Source organism: Lactuca virosa, chromosome 1 (genome assembly GCF_052849685.1).
Source record: "Lactuca virosa cultivar CGN04683 chromosome 1, Lactuca_virosa_CGN04683_v6, whole genome shotgun sequence".
NCBI lineage: Eukaryota > Viridiplantae > Streptophyta > Magnoliopsida > Asterales > Asteraceae > Lactuca > Lactuca virosa.
In genome coordinates this window covers 328,596,031-328,623,610 of record NC_136426.1, presented here as the reverse complement: position 1 = coordinate 328,623,610, position 27,580 = coordinate 328,596,031, and the positions used below count along the sequence as shown (strand labels likewise).

The 27,580-nt window shown below is 35.5% G+C and overlaps 2 protein-coding genes and 1 long non-coding RNA gene across 4 annotated transcripts; 1 reads left to right on the top strand and 2 right to left on the bottom strand.

Moving 5' to 3' along the window:
- Positions 1-6,533: 6,533 nt before the first annotated feature.
- On the bottom strand, positions 6,534-12,532 carry OPT3 (oligopeptide transporter). Of its 2 annotated transcripts, none has more exons than XM_079087505.1 (4): positions 11,965-12,532; positions 10,201-10,298; positions 7,818-8,387; positions 6,534-7,728 (listed from the first exon to the last, which is right to left on the bottom strand). In XM_079087505.1, exons 1-4 carry the CDS (start codon positions 12,466-12,468, stop codon positions 6,675-6,677), a joined length of 2,226 nt encoding a protein of 741 aa, XP_078943631.1. In that variant the 5' UTR covers positions 12,469-12,532; the 3' UTR covers positions 6,534-6,674. The 2 variants fall into 2 exon arrangements, with proteins under 2 accessions (XP_078943631.1, XP_078943636.1); XM_079087510.1 differs by lacking the exon at positions 11,965-12,532 and adding an exon at positions 10,654-10,783.
- On the top strand, positions 10,678-11,822 carry LOC145168840 (uncharacterized). The gene is made up of 3 exons (XR_013742131.1): positions 10,678-10,816; positions 11,352-11,450; positions 11,581-11,822. It is a non-coding gene; the product is annotated as an uncharacterized LOC145168840 (long non-coding RNA).
- Positions 12,533-16,967: 4,435 nt separating the features above from the next.
- Positions 16,968-20,492, bottom strand: LOC145168814 (NagB/RpiA/CoA transferase-like superfamily protein). The gene is made up of 9 exons (XM_079087496.1): positions 20,226-20,492; positions 19,450-19,577; positions 19,270-19,339; positions 18,944-19,048; positions 18,370-18,465; positions 17,658-17,714; positions 17,446-17,569; positions 17,297-17,363; positions 16,968-17,177 (listed from the first exon to the last, which is right to left on the bottom strand). The coding sequence occupies exons 1-9, from the start codon at positions 20,412-20,414 to the stop codon at positions 17,102-17,104; spliced, it is 912 nt and encodes a 303-aa protein (XP_078943622.1). The 5' UTR covers positions 20,415-20,492; the 3' UTR covers positions 16,968-17,101.
- Between the last annotated feature and the right edge of the window lie 7,088 nt (positions 20,493-27,580).

The window sequence follows — 27,580 nt, the reverse complement described above, 5'->3', positions numbered from 1 at the left end:
AGCCATGGCAGGCCCTGAGGCTGCTAAATGGAAAGAGGCTATGGATAGCAAGATACAGTCCATGTATGACAATCAAGTTTGGAACTTGGTTGACAATGTACCTGATCGTAAGATAGTTGGGTGCAAATGGATCTTCAAGAAGAAGACCGACATGGATGGTAATGTACACACTTATAAGGCACGACTGGTTGCAAAGGGTTATTCTCAAACTCCGGTAGTTGATTATGATGAGACCTTTTCACCAGTGGCCAAGATTAAGTCTATTAGGGTTCTGTTAGCCATTGCTGCATTTCATGATTATGAAATATGGAAAATGGATGTCAAAACCGCTTTCCTTAATGGAAAATTGGCTGAAGATGTTTACATGGTTCAGCCAGAGGGTTTTGTCAGTACAGAGTACCCCAGTAGAGTGTGTAAGCTCGAGAAATCCATTTATGGATTAAAATAGGCACCTCGCAGATGGAATCTTTGCTTTGATGAGAAAGTCAAAGAATTTGGCTTTTCAAGGAGTGAAGATGAATCTTGTGTCTATATCAAGGCTAGTGGGAGTATAGTCAGCTTTTTGGTACTGTATGTGGATGACATACTACTCATAGGAAATGACATCCCAACCCTGCAGGAAGTAAAGTCCTGGCTTGGGAAGTGTTTCGCTATGAAGGACCTTGGAGAAGCTGCCTATATCCTAGGGATAAGGATTTTGAGAAACAGGAGTAAAAGACTAATTGGACTTAGTCAAAGCACCTATGTGGACAAAGTGTTGAAAAGGTTCAACATGCATAACTCCAAGAAAGGAGAGTTACCCATCCAGAGTAACGCCAGATTGAGTAAGACACAAAGCCCTAGTACTGAGGCTGAGATAGCAGAAATGAGTCGAATACCTTATGCTTCAGCTGTAGGATCGATCATGTATGCTATGACGTGTACTCGACCTAATGTAGCCTTTGCTTTGAGCATGGTTAGCAGGTATCAGGGGAACCCTGGCAAGGCACACTGGACTGTGGTAAAGAATATCCTCAAGTACCTACGGAGGACTAAGGACTGGGTCCTTACCCTCGGTAGCAGTGAGGACTTGAGAGTTGTAGGGTACAGTGATGCTAGCTTTCAGACTGACATGGATAATTTCTGCTCTCAGTCGGGCTGGGTCTTTACTCTAAACGGAGGGGCAATTACTTGGAAAAGTTCCAAGCAGGAGACAGTGGCTGATTCCACTTGTGAATCAGAGTATATAGCAGCAAGCGAGGCAGCAAAGGAGGCTATATGGCTAAAGAACTTCATCGGAGACCTTGGAGTTGTACCGGCTATAAAGGAGCCAATGGAGATTTTCTGTGACAGCAATAGTGCGGTTGCCTTAGCCAAGGAACCAAGAGATCATGGGAGATCCAGACACATTGACAGAAAATATCACTTCATCAGACATCGAATAGAAGAAGGAATCCTCGTGGCAAAGAGGGTATCATCGGATGAGAACCCAGCAGATCCCCTCACGAAGGGACTGACTCGGGCTAAGCATCTCCAGCATGCTCGGAGCATAGGGCTGAAGGATGATATTAGTTTTAGTAGTTAGATAATCTTGAAATTTGTAAAATGTAATTGACATTTGATGATAAATAAAAGCTGTTATTTATGAGTAAAGTGTTGCTATCTCTTGTCAATCGTTTACTATTATTTCTTTTTGCATGTTTTGACTTCCAGAATAATTATGTTATGGTTTATATCATATTATTCAAACTCTCCACAGTCGGTCATATGTTGGAAGTAGATATGAATCAAGACTGTCATGGGTTGGCTTGTAGAGGTCTAAGATGTTAGACAAAGCGGGGCTACAACACTCATGAGTGCTCATAAGTTCTGAGTATTAGATTCAACCCACGCTCACTTGTATCACTTCATGGAATTTATCTCGAGTGATCGTGAGACGGTAATATCATATAAGTCTTCAAACCTAGAGATATGATATGTTGCCTATGAGTTGGTTATGCATTGATTGCACGAAAACGCATTGGTAACTCGATGTTATAAACCGTGCCTTTGTGTGTAGTTCAACAAGTAGTAGAGCAAACATATGAGTCGAAGTTTATCTGTTCCTTCTAGGATTAGAAGCGATATCTGGGCCCCTCGATGATTTTGTTTTGACCTATGTACCGGGCCCGGTCAGAACTAAATTGATGTGTTCAGTTAAGTTCTATGTCAAACAAATCGGAAATCGGGAAACAAATGTTGGACAATAAGCAAGACCATGTTCCATGTATTTGTCCGGCTGATATCTAGAACAGAGGATTATATGATCACTTATCTAAAATGGCGCTTCATAGTTCAACAGAGTTTAAAGAGCTACGATTGCTGATCGGTTCCTGAAGTCATACTTGCAACTATAGTTATTAGACTTATCCAAGTGGGAGACTGTTGGATATAGTGTCTAAGTCCATAACTATATTTGGTATGTACTTGACCCGACCCGGCATGGTCCATTTGGGTTGCACTTCACCCGAACAATTTATGGATAATCGTTTGAGAATAGTATAAGTTATGATTTATTAATATATTATAAGTCCTAATATATTAATATAAAATCATATTATTTAATTAGTATTGATCTATAATTAATTTAGAATTAATTTAGAGATCAAAAGTATGACTAATTAAATATGGGCTCTTGTATTTATATAGTGTGGGCTAATGCTTATTTGGAATGGACTAGGCTTGCATGGAAAGTCCATGGATACTACATGGAGCTTTAACCCATGGATCTCATGGAAATGAAAAGACATGGGTATTAGGGTTTACATGGATGTAACCCTAATCCACCACACTATATAAAGGAGGCTTTGGTTCTTGAAATTGCACTAGTTGTGGTGAGTAAAGTAAGAGGGCCGATTTCAAGAAAGGTGATTACTATTCTCTCAAGTTTCCAAGTTTGTGGTGATTTGTGACTTCCATTTGAGGCATCCACATTATTGGTGCTAGGCTCTCAAACTCCAAGCAATCAACTACTACTACAAGGTAATTAATTCTACTAGTTTTATTTGATTCAAGTATCCCATGTCATGCTAGTTAGGATAAGAACCTTGGAAAAATAATTATTTGCATGTATCTTAGTCAAACATAGATCCAAGGTTTCTAGGGTTGCATGTACACCATAGGAGTGTTAGAATGCTCAAAACCCATCATCCCCCAGGATCATATCACATAAATCATAAAACATGAGGAGCGGTACGATCACGCCTTCGCCTTGCCACGATCTCCTGAAGTACCTGAAACAATACACTGAACTGTAAGCCCGAAAGCTTAGTGAGTTACCCCCAAAATACCAACCACACATAAACATACTCATAACATATCACAAATAGAACATCCATGCACAACGGGTCTACTGTGTGACTGGTCCAACCGCACCGGGCCTTCAATCCACCTGGTCCACTCTCTGAGTCTACAGTATGACTGGTCCGCCCACACCGGACCTTCATTCGGCCTGGTCCACTCTCCGAGCCTCGGCACGTCTGGTTCGCCCTCTTGGGGCCTTCAGCCTATCCGGACCGCTCGCTGGGCCTTCGGAATATCCGGTCCGCCCTGGGTATGTTGGCCTACAGCACAAAGCAGGACCCGCCTCAACCCAACCCCCTTCAAACAACCATGTGCACATAAACAATTAATCGCATAACAAATCCTTAACCAGACAAACAGTCTAACAGATCACATAGCATATCAACATCCTAACCAGGATTCTGACCTAACCGGTCACTAGCATAACATTACCCTATATACCGGGTACCGACCTTAACCAGGTCACTAACATAACACCATCCTAAATACCAGGATGCAGATCTAGCAAAGCAATAACATAACAAACAATACCCGGATTTCCATCCGATAAAGGGCCGGCCTTGGTGCCGTAGACCCTATCGATATAGTGAGGATAACTCACCTGCAATTGCCGACTGAAGAGATAAGACCAAGCTGCTTCGACGACCGAAACGAACTCCACCACAGAACACTACCAAAGAACCAATACCAAAATTACCAAAATACCCTTGGAAGTCAAACTGGTCAACTCTTGGTCAAAGTCAAAGTCCTCAGTCAAAGTCAACCTTCCTGGTTGACTCTACTCCCCGAGTCAGCCCGTCGACTCGCCGAGTTCTTATACTTAGAAAACTCCCATAACACGACACAACTCGCCGAGTCACCCCCAAGACTCGTCGAGTTCAACGATCTCGTAATCCCATCCTGTCCAACTCACTGAGTCGCCAACCAACTCACTAATCCAAAGCTTTAACCAAAAGAGGTTGGGTTCTGCGACCAGACTCGCCGAGTCCAAGAACAGACTCGCCGAGTCCAAGGCAATCTTCAACAGACTCACCGAGTTGTTCTTCCATCTTGTCAAGTCCAAGGCAATCTTCATACAACTCGTCGAGTACACCCATGTGACTCGCCGAGTCTCTCCAGTTCTCAATCCATACAGAGGCTTTTCGAGCCATGCAGGGGCTCCAATCCATAGATCCACTCTTCTACAGCCTAACCCTCACATAAAGTTGCAAACTTTACGTGAAACCAAGGAGATATAAGCCCAAAACACTCTAAGGCTAGGGTTTATGACAAAGGGGCTTCACCAATAACTCTTAGACAGAAGCTTTATGACATTATGGACCATCACAAGCCTAGATCTGAAGTAGCAACCTCAGATCTAAGGCTCTAACTCGAAATAGCTCACAATCATACCAAAAATGCCCCAAATCTCAAATGATAAAAGATCTAGATACAAAAGAGCCCAAGCAACAGATTAATACCTCCAATATATGCTCCAACTGAAGTAGATCCCGGATCTACACCACTCCTTTGCAGCAAGTCTCTTGATCTTCAAGCCCCTTTCCAAGATTTTCTCCTCCAAGGCTCTATTCTCTCTATTAATGGAGGCTCACTCGAATCTAAGGTTTCCTGGAACTCTCTGGGGGAATAGGAGGCTGGGAGAAGGACATAAAGTCCTTTAAATAGGGTGCAACCCTCGGGATTAGGGTTTTCTTATTCCAGCACCAACTTGTCGAACACGTCTTCCGACTCGGCGAGTTGGCCACTTAACCCGCGATCAATCCCGCTCCGACTCGACGAGTAGCACGCCTACTCGTCGAGTAGCTTCCTTAATTTACACTTAGCACCTTCCAACTTCTTGCTTCCGAACTTGGGATGTTACAAAATTGAGTTTAACATTAATTCACAAATTACATAAGAATTTATGGAGACATTTAAATTTCATTATTTTCTTTATTATATTTTTAGATTAGATTTTTTGATAACTTAATAACAAAGCCAAAAAAACCACAATTTGCGAAGTGGATTTAAATGAAATTGAAAAAAATAAAAAAATAACATGTGACATATTAAATTAGGTAATGATATATGGCAAAAAAACTTTCATTTATTAGGTTGGATTTTGTTATTTTTTGAAAAGTAATTAAAGTATGTAGCTAAATTTATAATTTTCCTTAGTTAAACACTGGACACCATTGGTTATCGAGTTTTCTAATTGCGCATAGTGTTTTAAAAAAATATTTATCAAAATACGGTGGTCTCAAATTTAATTACCAAAATACTGTATTTTTTTTTTTTGACAATTTCCATTTATTTCAATCATTTAATATGTAGTTTAAATGTCATATGTCTATGATCGATTATTATTTTCACAAAAATAAAATTATAAAAACAACTAACTTTAGAATTTTTTTATAAAAAATCATGAATAAATTAACGGTCATTGTATAATCATGTTAATATTTTTTTTAATTTAGAATACTAAAATTATACTATATCATTTCTAGTGGAATGTATCAGGTTTCATACTTGTTGATGCAAGTTTCTCAAAGCTATTATGTATCGGTGGGTTGTGCTCACAACTAAACTATACATAATTTTTTTTAGAACTTCAAAGATCTAGTAACGACTTTGTCCTCTGTTTTCATTGGGGGTATGTACATTTAACATAAAACTCTAAAAGTATTTTAATATATCCCACTTGATCAAACATCATTTCAAATCAGTAGCAAGGAAAACTTGAATCTGGAAGCAACCATCGTACAAATGGCTCGGACCAAAAACAAAAATCTTGTGAAAAGGGGAAATTCTATTGAGTACAAAAATCTGAAAATTCTACAAGCTTCACAAAAACAAACTCTATAAAAAGCAACCAATAATCAAACATGTGATGTGCACAAGATAAAATTATAAAGAAACCAATCAAAAAACATAAAACAATTTTCAAAGCATGTATTTTTAGTGTTAGAAAGGTCATCAGCATGACAAAAAAAATTCAATAAAAAATCTTGATTTAGTCGAAGAAGGAAGGTGGTCGTTGATAAGAAGATATCACGGGCAACGGAAGAGAAACAGTGAGGAAGAAGCGCTTGAGAAACGGTGAGAAAGAATAACACGTGGGAGAAATGAGTGGTTAATAGTTTTTTTTTTTCTTTCTCAATTGAAGGGCAATTAATACGTAAATATTTTTGAAAGTACCGTAACTTGGTAATTATTTTTTCTAAGTGCAAGACTTTTGTAAAAAAACTCTTAGGTTATCTCCAAGCTTACGTGTGACCATGAATATATTAACAAGTTTATGCTTGCAAACAAAGTAACAAACAACTCATATTCTAGCCAGCTACTATATATATTGCTGCTGCTGCTACCCGCGCCTAGAATATCGGGCAACCGGTAACATTAATTCCGGTAGCTGTTGGACACGTGGCCAAAGGACAGTGATCAGGCTTTGCCCCCCACCACTTCAAATTAACCCCTTCGTTTTGCAAGGCGAAGAACAGCAGCACACCCATGAACGCCGTACCTGCATCCAGCGCCGCCGAAAGAATGTAATTGTACTTCTGCCACCATTGTTTCCGGTACTTGAACACAAAATAGTTAAAGATCATTCCGGTGACAAGCCAGCTTGCTATGTTTGTGGGAGTCGCCGGCGGCATTCCGGCGAACCCGTATGATATAACAGGTATGTTAATCAACGGAATCCATTTCTTTTCCGGGAAAATCTTGCTCATTATCCACACCGGCACTGGCAAGAACGCTCCGATTAGAAACAGCCATACGAGATTTCTATACAAACCTCCTGATCCAAAGAGTCTCTCTGGTCCGATGAGTCCCCAAATCACAGAAGCATCAAATGTAACTTTGAATTTGGGGCATGTCCATGGACTTTCGGGATGAAGCCCCTCGATATCACACAGATTCTCGATATTCTCCAACATCCACCATGACACCGCGAGATTCACCGTTCCTGCAACTAGGGTTCCGACGAGCTGAGCTGTGAACATGCATCGAGGTGGGATCTTCATGTAGTGCCCTAGCTTAAGATCCGACAAGAAAGAAAGAGCATGAATTGTACTGATTCTTCCGTAGATTTTGAACAGCAGATTCGCAATAGGTTTTCCAGGCAAAATATACCCGATTATGAACTGTGCTATGATGTCATATCCAGGTTGCTGGTTTGTAGTAGCTTGAATGACTCCAATGGGGAGAGTAACGAGCCAAGCCAGACCAAAAGCAAAGAGAAAACCCCACCATGGAAGCTGCACATCTTCTTTCCAAACAAAACACATCACCAGAGACAACGCGATGCTCCCTACCAACATCACCAGATACCACCATTGCGGGACTTGTTTATAGCTCTGCATCAGTTTCGCATGGATGTCGATCTTAGCATTCTTCACTGCCGATTTACTCTGCTTCCATATATCCCTACAAAACAAAATCATATCAAATCAAAACCAAACCCTAAACAATTTATTTGATCAATCAATCGAAACTGAGAAACATTTAACATTTACCCGCCATGGAATAAGGCGACGTGGGTGAGAGTGGCGGTGAACCTGGCGAATCCGGATCCAATTGAAAGTGCAAACAAAGGACTTAAGTAGAGCTTGCTGTAACTCTTGTAAGCGGCGATGTTGAGATCGAATTGTGGCGTTAATATTCTGGTGGTGTCGTACTCATGGCCGGTGGCGGTGAATAGCTTGTTGGAGAAGATCGGGAATTTTCTGGCGTCAAAAGTGTCGTATTTCCAGTAACAAATTGGAACGATGATGTAGATGAAGGCGATGAAGCCTGCTCCGACGTTGAGAATGGAAGTCCAAGGGGTGACTAATGGGCTGCCATGGTAGGCGGAGATCCCAGCCCAGTCCAGGGTGAAGGCGCCGACTCCTAACCCATGGTAGCCGGAGCCGATTTGTTGGGCGGTGATGCTGTTGGGCCAAACCCAGCAAACCCATGAGAAGAAGGTCAAAATGGGAAAAAGGTAGCCTGGAAGTGCATAATACGCAAAGCTTAAAACCAGGAAGATCATGAAAAATCGCATCCTTGTCATGCCTTCACCTTTGTTTTCCTTCTCATGCAATGCCCTAAAATAAATAAATAAATAAATAAGTAAAAGGTTAATTACAAATAATAGCAACACACTTTACCGAAATTATTGTTTTGATTTAAATTTTGCTTATAATAACAACCTACTTTCAATGTATTCTTACTTATAATAATAACCAATATCGTTAAATGTTTGTTGTAATCGTGAATTTTTATAAAACACGTTGATACTTCTATAGTTATATTGAGTGTAGGTTGCTATTATAAGTAAAATTTAAAGTATGGTAGAAAGTGGAAGTAGGTTGTTATTATTTGTAAAATGTAAAAGTGGCGAACTATAATCCATGATTTGGTAGTGTTGGTTGCTATTTATTGCAATTAATGCATAAATAAGTAAATAAACATATATGCAAAAATATACTAGGCCCTGTTTGACACATGTCGGCTGAAAAGCTAACTTTTAACTTATAAGTTATGAATAAGTCATCTCAAACTAGATCATCAAAAAACTAGTTTATAAGTTACTTTATAATCTAATTTTATGGTCTTACCAAATGCTAAATTACAATAAGCTAGCTTATTTCTGCCAAAGAAGGACTAACCTAGTTTCATTGATTTGTTCATCATCGCATTCTAGTTTTGTTGCTTCTTATAATATCAATAATAGCTTGATGGATCTACCGAATTAAAAGGCATGATCTCAATTTTTGGTGTTATAACTATGAAGGTTTTTCAACTTATAATGTCTAATAGTAGGAAAAAGAAAACTAAAAATGCAATGTTATAATTGATAGATTTTCCCAACTACTATGCCTTAATAAATTTTGTTTTCTATTTAAATTCAATGTTGTTATAGAAAGAAATATAATTATGATGCTATTATATAAAAATAAACGAAACTAAGTTATTATATATCAGATTCAGCCCATAAATAATTTCATAAATGCACTAAATAGCAACGTACTTTTGTGGGACAAATGCAAATGTCTGCTATATGATGCGCTCAGCTTTTGTAAGGATATCTTTGTTGAGAAACAATTTGAAATTTCGAAATCTAGCAGTTATGAAATGGTTAGCGTCATTTTGTGCTAATGGTAAAACATATGAACAGTTTATTAGATACCACATCATAAAGTGATCATTTTTATTACTCTGCATATTTATATAATGATTTGTAAATAAATCATCTTACTTTTATTTTTACTTATTGCAATTTCCTTTAAATATGAAACTAATTCGTACGCAACAATTTTTCTCCATACCACAACAATATGCGCTTTAAAATGTTGTAGTGTACAACTCCACAAAGCGTTGTGTACGAATCACTACCCAAAATCATGTTTAATTATAATAATGACATCTAAATACAAAACAATTTCTTTGTTGATATAATTGAATACGATTTCCAAAATACTATATGTTAATAAATATAATTTAAAATGCAAATATTATAATCAGATAGATTTCTAAAAATAACTGTTATACAAATTAAAAATCAAATTGTTTAATAAAAATAAAATAAAATAAGAAGATAAGATGCAATAATAGACTATTTTGTAATTGATCCATAAGTACATAATGCAACCACTGTGCAATGAATGGCACATATTCATATATGTCCCCTTTATCGTTATTAATTATTATTCTCCAAATGACGTCCACATATCTTCAGTTTCTGTATATAACCTTTTCAAGCTCTCAAAAAGAATATTAGGCATACAAATATAGCTTGTAACTTTTTCCATCAAACCATAAAGTAGAATATCATACATTAATTGATTAATCATTAATTATTATATAATATTTATATTTATTAGTTAATTGAAAATTATAAAATAAAATGGTACTGACCTAAAGAGAGAAACCTGAGCTAGGTTTGCTGGCCACCACATCTCCACTGGATCAACCAGATACCTTCTCAGCATTCCTGCCCATCCATACCCTAATATCTAACAATAAAATTTAAAATAATAATAATAATAACATCATTAGTTTCAAACAAAAGTATTTCTTTATTATAATTATATAATCTAATAAAATTATAATTTGAAGACAAAATCGTAAGAATGGTTCCTATGCTATGTTCAAAAATGCTACTTTGGGCCAAATAGGTTTGGACTACCACCAATAGTCCAAAAGTTATCATTTTGTTGAGGTTTTGGTCCAAAACAGTTTAAAAAATCTAAAAATGACGGATTTACCCTTTTCCATTTGTTTTTTGATTTTCTTTTTGTTATTTAATTATTTTATAACTAAAAAAATATAAAAAATAAAAGAAAATATTTCTCTCTCTCTATCTCTTACGTTATTGTGTTCTTCCCCAAAATACACACATACACACACTGATGGAACTCCATTACTCCAACAACCATCTTGATGAAGCATAGGATGTTACCAAAGAAGACAAGTTCATCGTTGTAGGTCGCCGCCGACAGCCACCGAATTGCCACCCACAACCACTAGTAAGGTAGCATCACTGTAAACAACTCACAACTCCTCCCTTCTGTTCTTGATTTCTTGTTGATCACCATCTTTCACGTCACTGTAAACCACCCTCTCGTCACCTCCCCATCTCTTTCCTTCATGCCAATCTCTCTTCCCCAATCGAACCCAAATTTCTATTTTGACATAGATTTCTTCACCTTCATCTATAAAATCAAACCCAACTTTCTTAATATTCATCTGAAATGGGCAAATCAAAGAAGGTGTGAACAAAAGTTTCATCTATAAAATCAAACCTAAATTTCTATTTTGAAAGCTCTCACCTCCCTGCCCTCCCTCTCGTTGAGCTCGTTGGAACAGCAAGGAACAAAGCAGCAGAAGCCGTTGGAGCAACCCCTGCCACCACCGACGCTGCTGTTATGGAACCACCGTTGTTGATTGTTGATGTGGAACGAATCAGCAGAAGCCGCCAAAGCTTTCTTCATATTCTTCATATCCTTCATATTCGATTTCAGATTCTGCAATATTGATAACTAAGGTTTCGTGTTGTTCTATTTCAGATTCAGGTTGTTCGGGTTCAGTGTTAGTGATGGTAGGGGAAAGGACGAAAGGTGCTAGGAAGAGCGACGGTTTTTCTGGAGAGTGAATTTTCCTTCGAGGTGAGGGTTTGGGTTTTGAGAAGATGTTTGTAATTTGAAGAATTGATGAATTGGGTCGATGATTGATTCATCTTTTTCTGCTTCAACTTGTAGGGTTTCTGACTTTGAGCTATTTTGTTCTTGTTCTTAGGGGAAAGCGATGAAGATGGAAGTGGGTTTTGATTTGGAGGAAAAATAGCAGAGATTCTGATGTGTTTTTGATGGAGAGCTCGGTGAGGAAGATGATGGAAGAGAGGGTATGTTGGCTGTTATCTTGAGAGAGAGAGATATTTTATTTTATTTTTTATATTTTTTTAGTTATAAAATAATTAAATAACAAAAAGAAAAGTAAAAAAAATGGAAAAGAATAAATCCGTCATTTTTAGTTTTAAACTGTTTTGGACCAAAATCGCAACAAAATGATAACTTTTATACTATTGGTGCTGGTCCAATGTTTGGCCGAAAGTAGCTTTAACATACCACAGGACCATTCTTGCAATTTTGTCTAATCTGAATTAACACCACATAAAATTACCTGAGTAGTCAAAACGATAATCAAACCACAGAGGAAACTCAAACTCTGTCTATAATAAGCTTTCATAACAGTAATGGCTCCAATCGAGTACGCATCACCCCCACCTGTAGACACCCCACAATTTGCAAACACAGTGATTATCACGTGCTCCTTCATGTTAAACGGACCCGGATTCAAGCTAAAGCTCCGACCCATTAACTTGTACTCCTTCGTCGGCAACGTCGCCGCCATGAATTTTCCAATCGGAAGAACTGCTATCTGCATAAGAATGGCTGATATCGCAAGAGGTTGAGTTCGGTATATGAAGAAAGTGTTTAGGAATATTAGAACAACGCACGACCCAACGCCCAGTGTCCATGCCCGGAATGTCATTACGGGTAGTGATGTGTCGTCGGTTTCCGGCACCACCAGAGCCACCTCTTCCACGGTACACTCTGCAACCGCCGCCGCCGCCGGTGGCGGTGGCCCATTTTGTTTTTCGCCGGTGTCGTTATCCGAAGCCATTGTTACAGAGCGTCAGAATTCAGAAGGCAGACTCACTTTTGAGATGTGCTTTCGGACATCTGGTTTAATAAGAGAGATGGAGGAATAATCTCTGTCAAAATTACAAAACTGTCCTCAAGCGTTAGATATTTTTGTATTCCTTTTCTTTGGTTTGATTTTATGTGTGACTATAATTATATAGAATATAGAAATTGAGATTTGGTTTGATTTTATAGTCACAGAAATAGAATTTCCTGTTGACTGTTTTTCTTCTCGTTTTGTATTCTTTTCATTGGATTTAGTTTATAAACATTATCTGAAATCAAACATATAGGAAACAACGTGACTTACGATTGTTTGAAGGGCAAAATGGACTTTTACTTTGTCAAGGTCAAGGGAGTCAAATCAGGTTAAGAATTATAAGTGGGAAAGAGGAAACGAAATTAACAAAAATTAAGGTGGTTGGGTATGTGTAATCACATGACTCCCACACTCTCTTTCAAAATGGACAAAAAAAACTGTCCACATGGCACCGAGCTGTCATGATAGGGCCCACGCCATGTAGGATTGTTGTTGCCAGGTCAACAGACACCCATGCTAGTATGCTACCATTTCTTCCATTGCATTTCCTCGAGTTTGTAATTTTCATATTCATAAAGTTCAAGCCCTTGTGTATGCTAATATACATAGGTACATATGAATGTAAAAAAGAATTTTTGTTCTCATCAATTTAGGTTAATATTTTTTTTAAATTAATAAATAAAAAGTTTATATATATATATATATATATATATATATATATATATATATATATATATATATATATATATATATATATAGGTTTAGGTTCTATGAAAAACAAAAAACCCTAAAAAAACCCTAAAAATAATAAAAATGCATAAAAAAGTATTTAGAGATCATAAAACTTTTTTTTGAATTTTTTTTATAAAAAATCGTAGCTTTTTATTAAAATTCGCTGAAAAAAAAAATCAATTTCTTTTTTTTTTTTATAAAAAAAAAAGTTTTTTTTTTCAAATTTGTTTTCAGCGAATTTCTTTAAAAACCTGCGATTTTTTCATGAAAAATGTCAAAAAAAAGTTTTGTGATCTCTAGGTATTTTTTTTATGCATTTTTATGATTTTTAGGGTTTTTTTTGTTTTCCAAATAACTCTTCCCTATATATATATATATATATATATATATATATATATATATATATATATATATATATATATATATATATATATATATCCAACTATTATTATTATTATTAATATTATGTAAACAAGAAATAATAAAAACTTATATCCGATCAAGAATAATTAATCTAATTTAATCTCTAGAGGTATTGATGTTTCTAGTTCTCTTTATCTTATTTGCAAGTGGGGAGTGTTAATCATCATTTTCTTGAGTGTACGCTTGCAAAAGCTTTGATGAAACTGAGTCGATGGTGTGATCTTCATCTTTCTTTGTTAAATTTAGTGGATGAGATATCTTTGTTCTTGGATGCTATTCATTTAAGTATGAATAGGAAGACTATCTTGGAAACTATTATCTACACGAAGTGGTGGTCCATATGGAACTTTAGACATAAGTGTGTCTGTGTGTGTTTGATCAATCGAAACCTAGACAAGATAGGTTATTTTTTTTTATATTGTTGTTTTTTCTTTTAATTGGATGGTGCATCAGAAACATAAATTCTCTATTCGGTGGAATTTATGACTTCAAAACGCCATTTTGAACTTTAGGACGTAACTTTTTCATTTCTTCTTTAGCTTCTTGCTATGGCTTTATTTTTTCTTTTTATTAAAATTCACCCGTTCCAAAAAAAATTCTCAAAAAAATTAAAACTAAAATTAAAATTAAAATTAATTGAAAAAGAAAATATTCGTGTGAATTTAAGAATTTATGGCACATGTATATTAGATGGTAAAGCATGAAGAAGGAATAATAGAGGCAGTATAATATAGGGTTGGTTGTGTCATTATCAAACAAGACTTGGTGAGCAATGACAAATTTCTTCCACCCCACATTATTAAAGTTGATTTAACTCTTCATCTAATCATCCCCAAATTTCAACTCTAGTGAATGATTTCCTTGTTATCTTTCTTTTCTTAAGGAGAAATAAATACAAACTCACGTAAGTTATGACAAAATTTCACAAATGTTTGTGTTATGCTTAGGTTCTTAAATTTACTTCACCAAAACCCATCCATTAAACACTTATATTACACTATTATTTCTTGTATTATAACGTCATCAATCATTTGTGGATCTCTCTGTTGATCTCTTCCCCTCATGGTTTTTTACCGTTTTGAGTTTTCTACATTAATATTTGTGTGTTTGTGTATAGTGGTGTACAAACCGGTTTTTTTTTCAAACCGGTTCGGTTCTTAAAACCGGTTCGGTTCTTAAAACCGGTTCGGTTCAAGTCAATATGGTCAACACCGGTTCAAGGCTAAACCGGTTCGGTTTTAAACCGGTTCTTCAATAAAAATATATGAACTTTATAGACCGGTTCGTTTCCTCGAAAACCGGTTTAGGAGAAAACCGGTTCTTCAAACCGGTTCATTGGACTTTTTTGTTTCTTTCTTTGTTTTGTTGATTTAATTTAAAATGGACAGCAAAAAAGGAGTTGCTTTATACTGTTGCTTTCCTGCAGAAAATATAGTTTCACAGTAAGAAAAGATAAAAAAGAAAAAAGTTTGTATGCATAAAAGTATATGTATGTGTCGATCATGCATTCATTTTTTAGTAGTCATGCCTCTGTCCATCATGTAATACATATATATATTAATATATATTTGAAGTAACTTTCCAGCAAAAAAAATAGTAATATATATATCGAGTTCCTTTCTCTAGTATTTTGCTTTTGGAGTTCCTTTGCCCGATCAAAGCAAACACGGGAGGTGGTGGCTCGGAGAAGCTGCAATAGCAGTGGTGGTTTATGGCGATGATTCCGGTGGAGATGGTGAAGGTAGGTGATGATGGTGGTGTTCGATGGCGATAAGGAGCTGTGATGATGACGGTTCTAAACCGGTTCCCACTAAACCGGTTCTAAACCGGTTCCAACATCTATAATCTCGAACCTGTCCAAACGGGAGGTTCGGTTCTCAAACCGGACCGGTTCTTCTTGAATCGGTTCACGTCAAACCGGTTTACCGGTTTATGAGACGGTTCGGTTCCCGAACCGGTTTTTTTGTGCACGCCTATTTGTGTATATCTTTAATGCAAATTATATGCGTTGATTCCCATTGTTATTTTTTCAAAACAACAGACAATATAATAACTAAAAATGATAACAAGAAGCTAGAACAAAAGAAAAATCTAAAAACATTACAAGAAAGCAAGAATTGAGTTTGAAGCCACAACACCCGATCCAAATGAATCTTACACCTACTTGAGCACTAAAGATAAGGTTGAGAGACTATCTCATAAAAAAATAACTCTTTTTTGGATGATCCTTACCAAAATGGTCTTATTTCTAAACATCCAAACATATCACCAAGAAACAAAGAAAACACTTTCAAGAAAATCTTTATCTCTAAACTCCACGTCAGAAAACAAACTAGAGAGAAAGAACAAGGAGGGGAGGAGGCGGTGGTGGTGGAACATATCTGATGCAGTGGTGGAACCATTGCCAACCACTGACGCCACTGCTTGGATCAATATCTATACGTGAAATTGTACCAAACACATGGTTTTGTGTATAAAATCACATCATACACATCACACTTGGCAAATCTTAGAGTGTCATCATCGGTGGTGTGAGGCGACAAAGAGCTTTGTGAAATCGTAGATATGGTGGCAATGATTCCATGGTGTTTTGTGGTTGTAGCAAATGCGCTAGATTGGAGTAGAGTGGCAACATGGTGGCCAAAAAAGGTTTCAGCCGAAAGCTTTTTAGGGTGAGGGTATTTTTTTTATTATTGGTGGAGAGGACTATGAGATGGTTTTTGTTTTAGATCTATTTGATTTTGAGTTTTTAGATCTTATGTTTCAGGAGTATCAAAATAGGTTATAATTTCCACCATTTACCATGTTATCATTATTACGTGTATGTTTGTGTGCATGCATCCGTGTACACACGCATAATAAGAGTGTTCTGATCTTTTAATTAAGAAAATGAAGAATGGAGTTAAATCTCTTCAACCCACTCGAGGGAACAATAAAAGGCGATCAAACATGGTATTTGAAGTAATATCCTGGAATTGAATTCCTTCCATTTGACAACCAACCGTATCATATAATTAAATCTCAAATTTTACATCGGTCATAATCCATAAGAATCCACAAACAAGACTCACCATTTATAGCAAGTTGTTTTCATTTGGTGGTGATTTCATCGTTGTTGAGACATAATATTAACATTTGTTATTTGAGGAACGCTACCAAAGACTTAGGAAAAAATGAAAGGAATTTACGGGTTAGGAGAAGTTTTATTTTGCTTTTTAAGGTCTTGTAGCGACCTTTTATCATGTTTAAAGGAAGGAATGAAGACGTGCTATGCATTGTAAGCATTATGAATGTAAGTATGTTGCTATTTCTTATATTTAATTACATTTAAGTTGAATAACACTTATATATGAAGCGAATGGAGATATAGTTGATACAATTTATAGCAAGCCCTGCTTCTGATATCAGTATTTAGTATTTAGTATTTATTTACAGTGGTAGTAGTATTATCAATGATGCAAAGCCCTGATTGTGCAGCGATCACTGCTCTACAACTGCAATGAACAAGTAATTATATATAAATTTCAACTGAGACCACCTCCAAAAATGTTGGTCTCTGCAAATGCCCTCCAGTCCTCCCTCAAAAAAAAAAAAAAAAAAAAGAGAGACTTACGGGGTTTTGGTAATGATCCCATGGCCTGCAACCCCATCTATGTTGTCAAGGAGTTTTGCTACTTCAGCTGCAGCCACAATAATATTACAACTTACAACCACCATATTCATATTCATATTACTTATTAGGGAATGAAATAGAGTGAGTACCAAGGTTGGGTATAGGGGATGTAAATATGACATCAAGAACATTATGTCCTTCTCTTGTCACTACTGGAAAGTCACCCCCCGTGGGACCTGCATGCCCTCTCCCTATACATGCTCTTCTCCACACCTTACACACACATATATTATTGTATTATCCTTCTTTCCTTTTTCCTAATTATAACTCAATTACTTTACTTGTCTTTTGTTTTGCATACCTCAGCATCTCCTACAAAAAGGTCATCAATCTCTTCTGCAGTCTCCATCCACCCCACCTGAAATGTAACTCTTAACCATAATAATATATATATATATATATATATATATATATATATATATATATATATATATATATAAAAATAAATGCTCCCTGAGTTTAGCTGTTTTTTTTTTTTTTTGCTATTTTCGTCCCAAAAAGTTTTCTCCTGGCTTTTCTTCATTCATGGAACAAGTAAAATGACAGTCACCCTTTTCAAATTGATTTTTTTTTATTTAATTTAGATTTTTTTTTTCATTTTGCTTGGAACAATGTGTGCTAACTTCTTCCTGATTTCACTTAGCTTAACAGAAAACTCACAACAAATGAAGAATTGCAACTTCAATGGATTCAAAATTCAGATAATAATATCAAAAAGACAACCCTACCCTGGCAATTCGACAAAAAGATGCCACAAAATGTTCTCACCACTACTTCTTATACTGACAAAAACAGACCTAATGCAAGACTTTTCCCAAACTACCCCTCAACCATTTTCTGCCCTTTTCTTGCATACCTTATGTGGACTAAAATTGGAAAAATAAGCTAAACTCAAGGACCATAAATGTATATATATATATATATATATATATATATATATATATATATATATATATATATTATAGAGTTGAAGTTAATTTTATTTTCAATCATTATCAGTGAAAGAGACTTACAGAGTTGACTAAAACAGGAATCGAACCCTCAACTCCACTTTTGTACTGTTTTTCAGTCACCATTAGAACAAGATTCTTTGTCACATCTAATATTTTCTGTACACAACATAACATTGCATGTTATTGGTATTTCCCTCATAACAACAATAAACCAAGAAACAAAATAATGATTAAACACTAGAAGGTTCTACTTTTCTTTATTATGCAATATCGTTTCACCTTTTTACAAATTTATGAACAAATTGGATTCTAAGACAATATGCAACCACATCTTTTGACAATTTATCGAATAATGTTTCACTTTTTTTTTGTTTTACTTATTTATGCAACCATTGCTTCAACTGGTTAAATAAGTTACTAGTAAAATATTGCATCTTTTGGCCATAAGCATATTTGTATAGAAATCACTTTGTTGCATAATTTGGAAAGAGTGTGAAACATTGTTGCATAATTACACATCTAACCCTGTTTTAAATTTTCAATTTTGAACTGTTTTCAAATTATAGATTAATGCAATGTGTAGTTTTAACTCCACTATATACATTATTTAATTAAAAAAAAAAAGTTTAATGACCTTTTCTTCAATTATAGACTCATCCCCCTCAAGTCTCTGCCTCCCAATAACTGCATTTAGGCTTACTTCTTCCATGATGTCAGCATCATTGAATGTAAAATCAATCTAAAACTCAAAAAGTGACTATATTTATCATTCATAAAAATCAAATAAATAATTAACCACTCTAATTTACTAAGGAAAACTGATCAATCAATGTCCTGGACATGGACATGGACATGGACATGGACATGTATGTTATAGGAATGGTTTGAAGGGGTATTTTGGATAAGGAGGGCATTCACGTCTTTTGCACAAAAGAAAGTGACAAAAGTGCATTCACACACTTGTAAACTATGTTGGTACTGATGCAAGGGTACTCCTGCTTTTGCTGCATCACTTGCACTACCAACAGATCTGCAGCATCACTCAAAGAAAAAAACAAGATTCAACAATCACAGAAAAAAAACATAAAAAGTTCCAACACAACACATGTATCTAAAATCTAAATAAATAAATAGACTCACGTGGGTATTCCAACAACATCTTTTAATTGACCAACACTAAGTTTCTGACCCAAATAATGTATTGCCAAACATGAGGCTGCACCAGACCCTAATCCAACCACCATGCCACTTTCCACATATGTATCCACCTGATACAAACCATTATCCATGAAAATTTGCACATTGTTCCAAGAATATGCAATTGTGTATACATATACACCCTCTTTCTCCAAGAATTAGATATGAGAAGAAAAAGGTTGATGATGAATTTTGAAATACCCTTCTCCAGTGCATGTTAGAAATGAACTTTGAGTCTTTGACTTTCTTCACCAAACTAATTCTTTTTCTCTTTTGATTGCAAAAAATGTAGTACAACTTTGTCTAGTGGAAGCAATTAGGGGTAACCTTTTAGGGCACTGAACTATTAACTATTTTCTGTATTAATGATTAAACTACTATATCAATTTAAGTAGACATGTGGTTTTGAAGCTTCTAATGTTATTATCAACAGATTTGTACCAAACAGAATGTTCTTTTCGTGAAACAAATAAGAATCCGATTCCCAAAAATGTTTCCAGTTACCTAAATCAGTCTCGGTTATACACAATGTTAGAAAAAAAAAACGTGTTACAATCTTCTTGCGCATATTTAAGAAATTCATGTAATTTTTCCACAATATATTGAATTAACCGATGAGGTATTTGGTTGTAGATACGTATTGAACACAGTTAGATGAACATTCAAATGAGATTTCAAATAGGAAGTGAGAATTTAAAAATAAAAAGTTTTGAAATTACCGTGTGTTTAGCAGCTTCAAAGAGTAATGCATTGCTGTGACTGGAACTTGAGCTTGAGCGAGCAATTAGAGATATGGAATTGAGTTTGGGTTTGCATCCACTTATAGTCGTTAATCGGTGATGTGTGGAATGGCCATGAGTGTGGCTTCGCAAGTTCAGATAGGACGGAAAGGAATGAATGATCGCCATGCTCGGCTCTTGTCCTCCGTAACTCTATCCCACCTTTTCAATTCCATCCCCTTTCAAAACAAACATTTTTGTTTTTATGGCAGCTCTATTGTGAAATCTATCTTTATATCGCATAAAAAATGTCAACAAATACAAATAATTACTTTTTATTGTTGTTTTGAACTGTTGAACAATTTTTATTGTTGTTTTGAACCGTTGAACATTTAAAGTAGATTATTTTAATTATTATATTAAAATATTACGTGGAATTTATTGGGTTCATGGTTTTTTGTTCTCAACCGTAGCCAAGGACAACAAAAAAAACTTCCAAATTTATTAGAAAAAACTCTCCAAATATTATATTATGGTGATATAACTCCCTTTTGGCACCAGCGTATTCTTCAAATCCTTAATGTGATAATGACTTACAAGGGTAATATATTATTCGATTTGTACATATTTGGTCACTGAGTTTTTTTTCGTTCATATTTACCCCTTCAACTTGTTAAACTGTACACATTCAGTCCTTATGACCGGTTAGTCCAAGTTAGCCAGGAAAAATGACTTAATAGGGTAATATATTTCTCATTTTGTATACATTTAGTCCTTAATATTTTTGTACACATTTAGTCCTTAATATTTTTTTTGTTTCAAAATAAGTCATTTTTGTTTTTGTACTCATTCGGTACTTATGAATGTGAGACAATCATTGATGAAGTGTGTGGGGTTGTTGATGAGTAATATAAGAAACGCAGAATCCTCAATACTGTTGATGAGTGTGTACAGTCATGCCTTCGTCTTCCCAGAGATCAACGATAGAACCTGAAAACATAAACAACCGGGTAAGCACAAAGTTTAGTGAGTTTTCCCCAAAATACCCGATACAACAAACATATTATCATGCATAACGGGCCCACACTCATCCGATTGGGATACATTGGCCTAATCAGTCATCGGACTGGAATGCCAACATGCAACAGGTCCAATCAGTCATCCGACTAGAATACCCAGGGTTTGTCGGCATGCCACCTTAACCTAATCGTTCTTCTCGAGCCTCCGTGCCTACGACTTACAGCCGGCCCGCACCAGGTATTTTGGCCTACAGCATATAACATGACCACCTCAACCTATCCCACCACCATATGGCTATCTCACATAAGATGTCACGAGAAAAACCTAAAGAAATCATTAATAAGTACTGAATGAGTACAAAAAACAAAAATGACTTATTTTGCAACCAAAAAAATATTAAGGACTAAATGTGTACAAAAATATTAAGGACTAAATATGTACAAAGTGAGAAATATATTACCCTATTAAGTCATTTTTACCGGCTAACCTGGAGTAGCCGGTCATAAGGACTAAATATGTACAATTTAACAAGTTGAAGGAGCAAATGTGGACGAAAAAAAAGTCAGTGACTAAATGTGTACAAATCAAATAATATATTACCCTTTTAAGTGATTATCCCATCCTTAATTTTATAACATTTGTTGCTTAAAAGGTCCAAAAAAATCTCAAAATTTTCAAAAAATTTTAATGTTTTTATTTTTGTTTAATCTTTTATGTACAAAGGACCTTATGATTTTCGTTTTTGATCCACCACTAGTTGGCACATATCAAAGTTTAGTTTTTGTGTACCAAGAAGTTATACTGGCCAAACAAATTCATATTGTTAACCATTAGTGCCCCGCTATAAAAATTCTTGGATTTGAAAGTACGGGAACACCATATCCAGTGGGTGAACGGGTGTGCGTTGAACCCCCCATAAAGCAATCTCCAACATCTCTTTCGTCTCCTTCTTCTTCTTTTTTTTCTTTAATTTATTATATATATATATATATATATATATATATATATATATATATCAAAATTCATGATTTTTAATTTGGAAAATGACACTCTATCCCTACGATGTTTTCACATTTGCTCATTCAGTCCCTTAAGTTATTTGCGTGTCTTTTAAGGGAACAAATTTAGTTTTGTTGGGTCGAATAAGACATTTTTGAAAAAACGAAGGGGTAACCCAGTTATCCCTTATGCAAATTCACTTAATTGATGTAACTATTTATTTGTTTGTTATACAAGAAATGATACCTCCCCTCTCTCTTTCACATACACACATAAACACAGTGACACAAATCCTTCTTATGGGTTGTCTTCTCCATATATCCCCAAATCAACATAAGAAAATCGATTTATCCATTAATTCTATGGTGAGAGCTCTACATTTGTTTTCGTTCGTCCCAAATCACCACAAGAAAACCTACGCAGACAGAATCCTGACTCAAACACTTCTATTACCTTAGAACCTTACTAAAATATCCTAAAAGTTGGGAGAAATTCTGACTCAAAAGTGGGAAGGATTTTGAGAGAGATTTATGGAATTTGGGGTGAGGAAATGTGATTTTCGGAGGGACTATTTATAGAAAGAGGGAAATGATGGCTTTTATGCAAAACAAATAAACTTAAACTCTTAAGTGTGCATGCAACCCTAATAAAGATCTATGTTTTCTCTATTGAATATATAACTATGAACATCAAAAGGAAACCCTAAGAACACTAGGATATTTTCGAAAATAACAAAATAGGGTTAAGGATTACATACCTTGATTGTTATTGTAGCAAATAACAAAGAAACCTTCTTGTTGATCATTTGGAAGAAAGCACCATAATTGTCGTGCCTCTAATGGAATCACACCCAACACAAGCAAGAGGATGAGAGGAGAGGGGAGAAGAATTTCACCCAAAGCTTCTAATAAGGAGAAGTTCACAAAATTGTGAAGGGTTATGACCCTTTATATAGCTAAGGTAGCTTGGTGCCAAAGCTAGGGTTTAAGGAGGAAACCATAAATCCCTTTTCTTGGTGACCAACCAACCCATTCCCCTCATCCAAGGGGCTTGGACGAAAACTCCTTGGGCTTGCCTAAGTGATTTTCGTCCACCTCATCCAATGAGGTCCTTGAGCTTCTTTCCTCAAATTTCAATAAATAACCAAATAGACCCTACACTTTTTAATTAATCCAGTTAATCCCAAAATTAATTCCAATTAATTTATGATTAATTATTAATTAAATAATATGATTTCTAATTAATATATTAATTTCATAATATATTAATAAATCAATTATTTCAATTTATTACTCAAATAACAAATCAACCTCTCTCTCCAAAATCATCATGTCCAGTTGCTAGGTTTGAGGGCAACCCAAAAAGACTATGCTATTATCAATTCAATTGTATACCAATTATAGTTATGGGCTTAGACACCTAATCCAACAGTCTCCCACTTGGATAAGTCTAATAGCTATAATTGTCAGTATAACTTCTAAACTGATCAGTAAATTGTAACTTCCAAAAGCAGTTGTAGAACTCTGACCCAATCAGTTACGTGTCCTAAGATAAGTGATCATATAACCTCCATTCTGCAAGATATCATTCGGATATGAGACCTAGAAAAAATCAATCTCATTGTCCAACACTTTGTTTCCCGATTTCTGATTTGTAATGACATATAACTTCTAATCGAACACATCAATTTAGTCATGACTGGGAAATGAACTATAATTCAACACCAAATCATCGAGGGGCTCAAAGATATCACTTTTTCCCATTAGGGCAAAAGGAACATATAAACTTTGACTTATATGCTTGTACTATCTACTCACCAAATCATGCATAACAATATGTTTTATAACATTAAGTTACTGATGCGTTTACGTATCATCAATGCATAACTGAGTTGTACACCACAACTCATATATCTCTGGTTCAAGATTATAAGATATTATCGTCTCAGAATTACTCGTGATAAATTGCATGAATTAATTTTCTTAGCGTGGGTTAATCCAATACGTAAATCTCCATTTCAAAGTACACATGAACATTGCAACAATACAATTGCTATGTATAAAACTCTTTAGACAATCTACAATCTAATACATGACAATCTTAATTCACTACTTACTTCCAAAAGTATGATCGACTGTGGAGTTTGTATAATCGAATTATTCGGGAAGTAAAACATGTAAAAATGAAACACAATAATAAACAGACAAAAGGTAGTAAACAAACTCATAAATAATTCTCTATTATTTAATCACCAAAATTCAATTACATTTACTTTATTACAAGTCTCAACTAACTATCTAACTTCTAAAACTAATATCATCTCTCAGACCAATGCTCCTAGCATGCTGAATGTGTTTGATCTTACTCAGACCCTTTGTGAGGGGATCTACAGGATTCTCATCTGATGATACTCTCTTCACTACGAGGTGACCTTCTTCTACTCCATGTCTAATGAAATGGTATTTTCTGTCGATATGTCTTGATCTACCATGATCTCTTGGTTCCTTTGTCAAGGAAACCGCTACTTCGTTATCATAGAAAATTTCCATTGGCTCCTTGATGGATGGAACAACTCTAAGGTCTCCGATGAAGTTCTTCAACCAAATTGCCTCATTTGATGCTTCGCTCACTGCTATGTACTTTGATTCACAGGTAGAATCAACCACTGTCTCTTGTTTGGAACTTTTCCAGGTTACGGCTCCTCCATTTAAGGTAAACACCCAACCAGATTGAGAACGAAAGTTGTCTCTGTCTGTTTGAAAGTTGCCATCACTATACCCAGTTACTCTCAATGTATCACTGCCACCATGTACTAGGACCCAATCCTTAGTCCTTCATAGGTACTTGAGAATATTCTTAATTGCTATACAATGAGCTCTACCTAGATTTCCCTGATAACGACTGACCATACTCAAAGAAAAGGCCACATCAAGGAAAGTACATGACATAACATACATGATAGATCCAACGGCGGGAGCATATAGAACTCTACTCATTTTTATTATCTCTACATCGGTACTCAGGCTCGGAGTCCTACTCAGTTTGGTATTACTCTGTATAGGCAGCTCTCTTTTCTTGGAATTTTCCATACTAAAACGTTTTATTACCTTTCCCAAGTTTGTACTTTGACTAAGTCCAATTAATCTTTTACTCTTGTATCTTAAAATTCTTATTACCAGAATATAGGTAGCCTCTCCTAGATCCTTCATAGCGAAACACTTTCCAAGCCAATACTTAGCCTCTTGCAAAGTTGGAATGTCGTTTCCTATAAGAAGTATGTCATCAACATATAACACCAGGAAGGTTACTATACTCCCACTAGCTTTGACATATACACAAGATTCATCTTCACTTCTAGAGAAGCCAAACTCCTTAACCTCCTCGTCAAAACAAAGATTCTATCTACAAGAAGTTTGTTTCAATACATATATTGATTTCTCAAGCTTACACACTATATTGGGAAACTTTGCATCAACAAAACCCTCTGGCTGACTCATGTAAACATCCTTAGCCAACTTCCCATTAGGGAAAGCGGTTTTGACATCCATCTGCCAAATTTCATAGTCATGAAATGCAACTATGGCTAGCATGATCCTAATACATTTTATCTTAGCCATCGGTGAGAAGGTCTCATCATAGTCAACCTATGGGGTTTGAGTAAAGCCCTTCGCAACCAGTCGAGCCTTGAAAGTGTGTACCCTAAAAATTGATTTATGTTTTCTCTAATTGAAAATACAACTTGAACAACAAAATAGAAAAACCCTAGCATACTAGTATATTTTCGAAATACACAATTAGGGTTAGGAAAATCATACCTTCATTGTTATATAGTAATAACAATGCAAATCCTTGTGTTGATGAAGCCTTGAGAGCAAGCGTCACAAATGTCACGCCTCTAATGGTTCACACCCAACACTAGCAAATGAATATGATTGAGAAAAGATAAGAGAGGCTCCAAAAATTCGTTTAGGTATTCCAAAAACCAGTGGCCGAAAATTCTATGGTTAAAACCCTATTTATAATGCAGTTAGGAAACCCTAGATAAGCCCAAATCTAATATCAACTTAAACCGGGTAATTATCCACTTTCCTATTTATCCACCTAGGACAATTCTAGAATCCCTTAGGCGTCAAGAAATCGTCCAAGCCTAATGGATGGTTCTAGGTTGCCTCTTGCTCAACTATTGAACAATTACATTTTAGTCCCTGCACTTTTAATTACTTCCTTTAACCCTAAAATTAATTCTAATTAATTTTTGATTAAATATTAATTAGATATTACTATTTCTAAATAACATATTATTCACATAATATACTAACAAATTATTTATTTCAAGTTATTATCAAATAATAAATCAAAACTCTCTCTCCAAATATCATCCTGTCTAGTTGCTAGTCTTGAAGGAAACCCAAAACTACTGTGCTACTATCAGTTTAAGTACATACCACTTATAGTTATGGCCTTATGGGCTTAGACACCTAATCCAACAGTCTCCCACTTGGATAAGTCTAATAACTATAGTTGTCAGTATAACTTCTAAAATCAATTATCAATTTGTAGTTCTTAAAGCTACTATCGAACTCTGGCCTAGTCAGTCATGTGTCCTAAGATAAGTGATCAAATATTCATCCATTCTACAAGATATCGTATAGACATGAGACATGGATTATGATCAATGTCCAAGTTTTTGTTTCCCGATTTCTGATTTATGACGACTGAAATCAGACTACGAATTGAACACATCAATTCAGTCCAGGCTCGGCCAAGCACTTTAGATGTCATCATCAAATCATCGAGGGGCCTAAAGATATCACTTTTCCCGTTAGGGAAAAGGGAACGAATAAACTTTGACTTATATGCTTGCACTATTTACTCATCAAATCATGCACAACAATACGTTTTATAACATCAAGTTACTGATGCGTTTACGCGTTATCAATGCACAAATGGCTTGTAAACAACAACTCATATATCTTCGTTTCAAGAATATAAGATATTATCGTCTTAGAATTACTTGTGATAAAATCCATGAAGTAATTCTATGAGTGTGGGTTTGTCCAATACTCAAAATCCCTATTTTCTAAGTACTCATGAACATTGTTGCAATCTTATTGCAATGTCTAATCCCCATAGACAATCGACAATTCTATTCATGACAGTCTTAATTCGCTATTTACTTCCAAAAGTACGAGCGACTGTGGAATTTTAAATAATCAAATTATTCTGGAAGTAAAACATGCAAAGTGAAACACAATAAAAACCTAATTAACTATGGTCTCAAAATTATTGAATATAAATAAAACCCTTATTATTTAATCACCATATTAATTAGAATT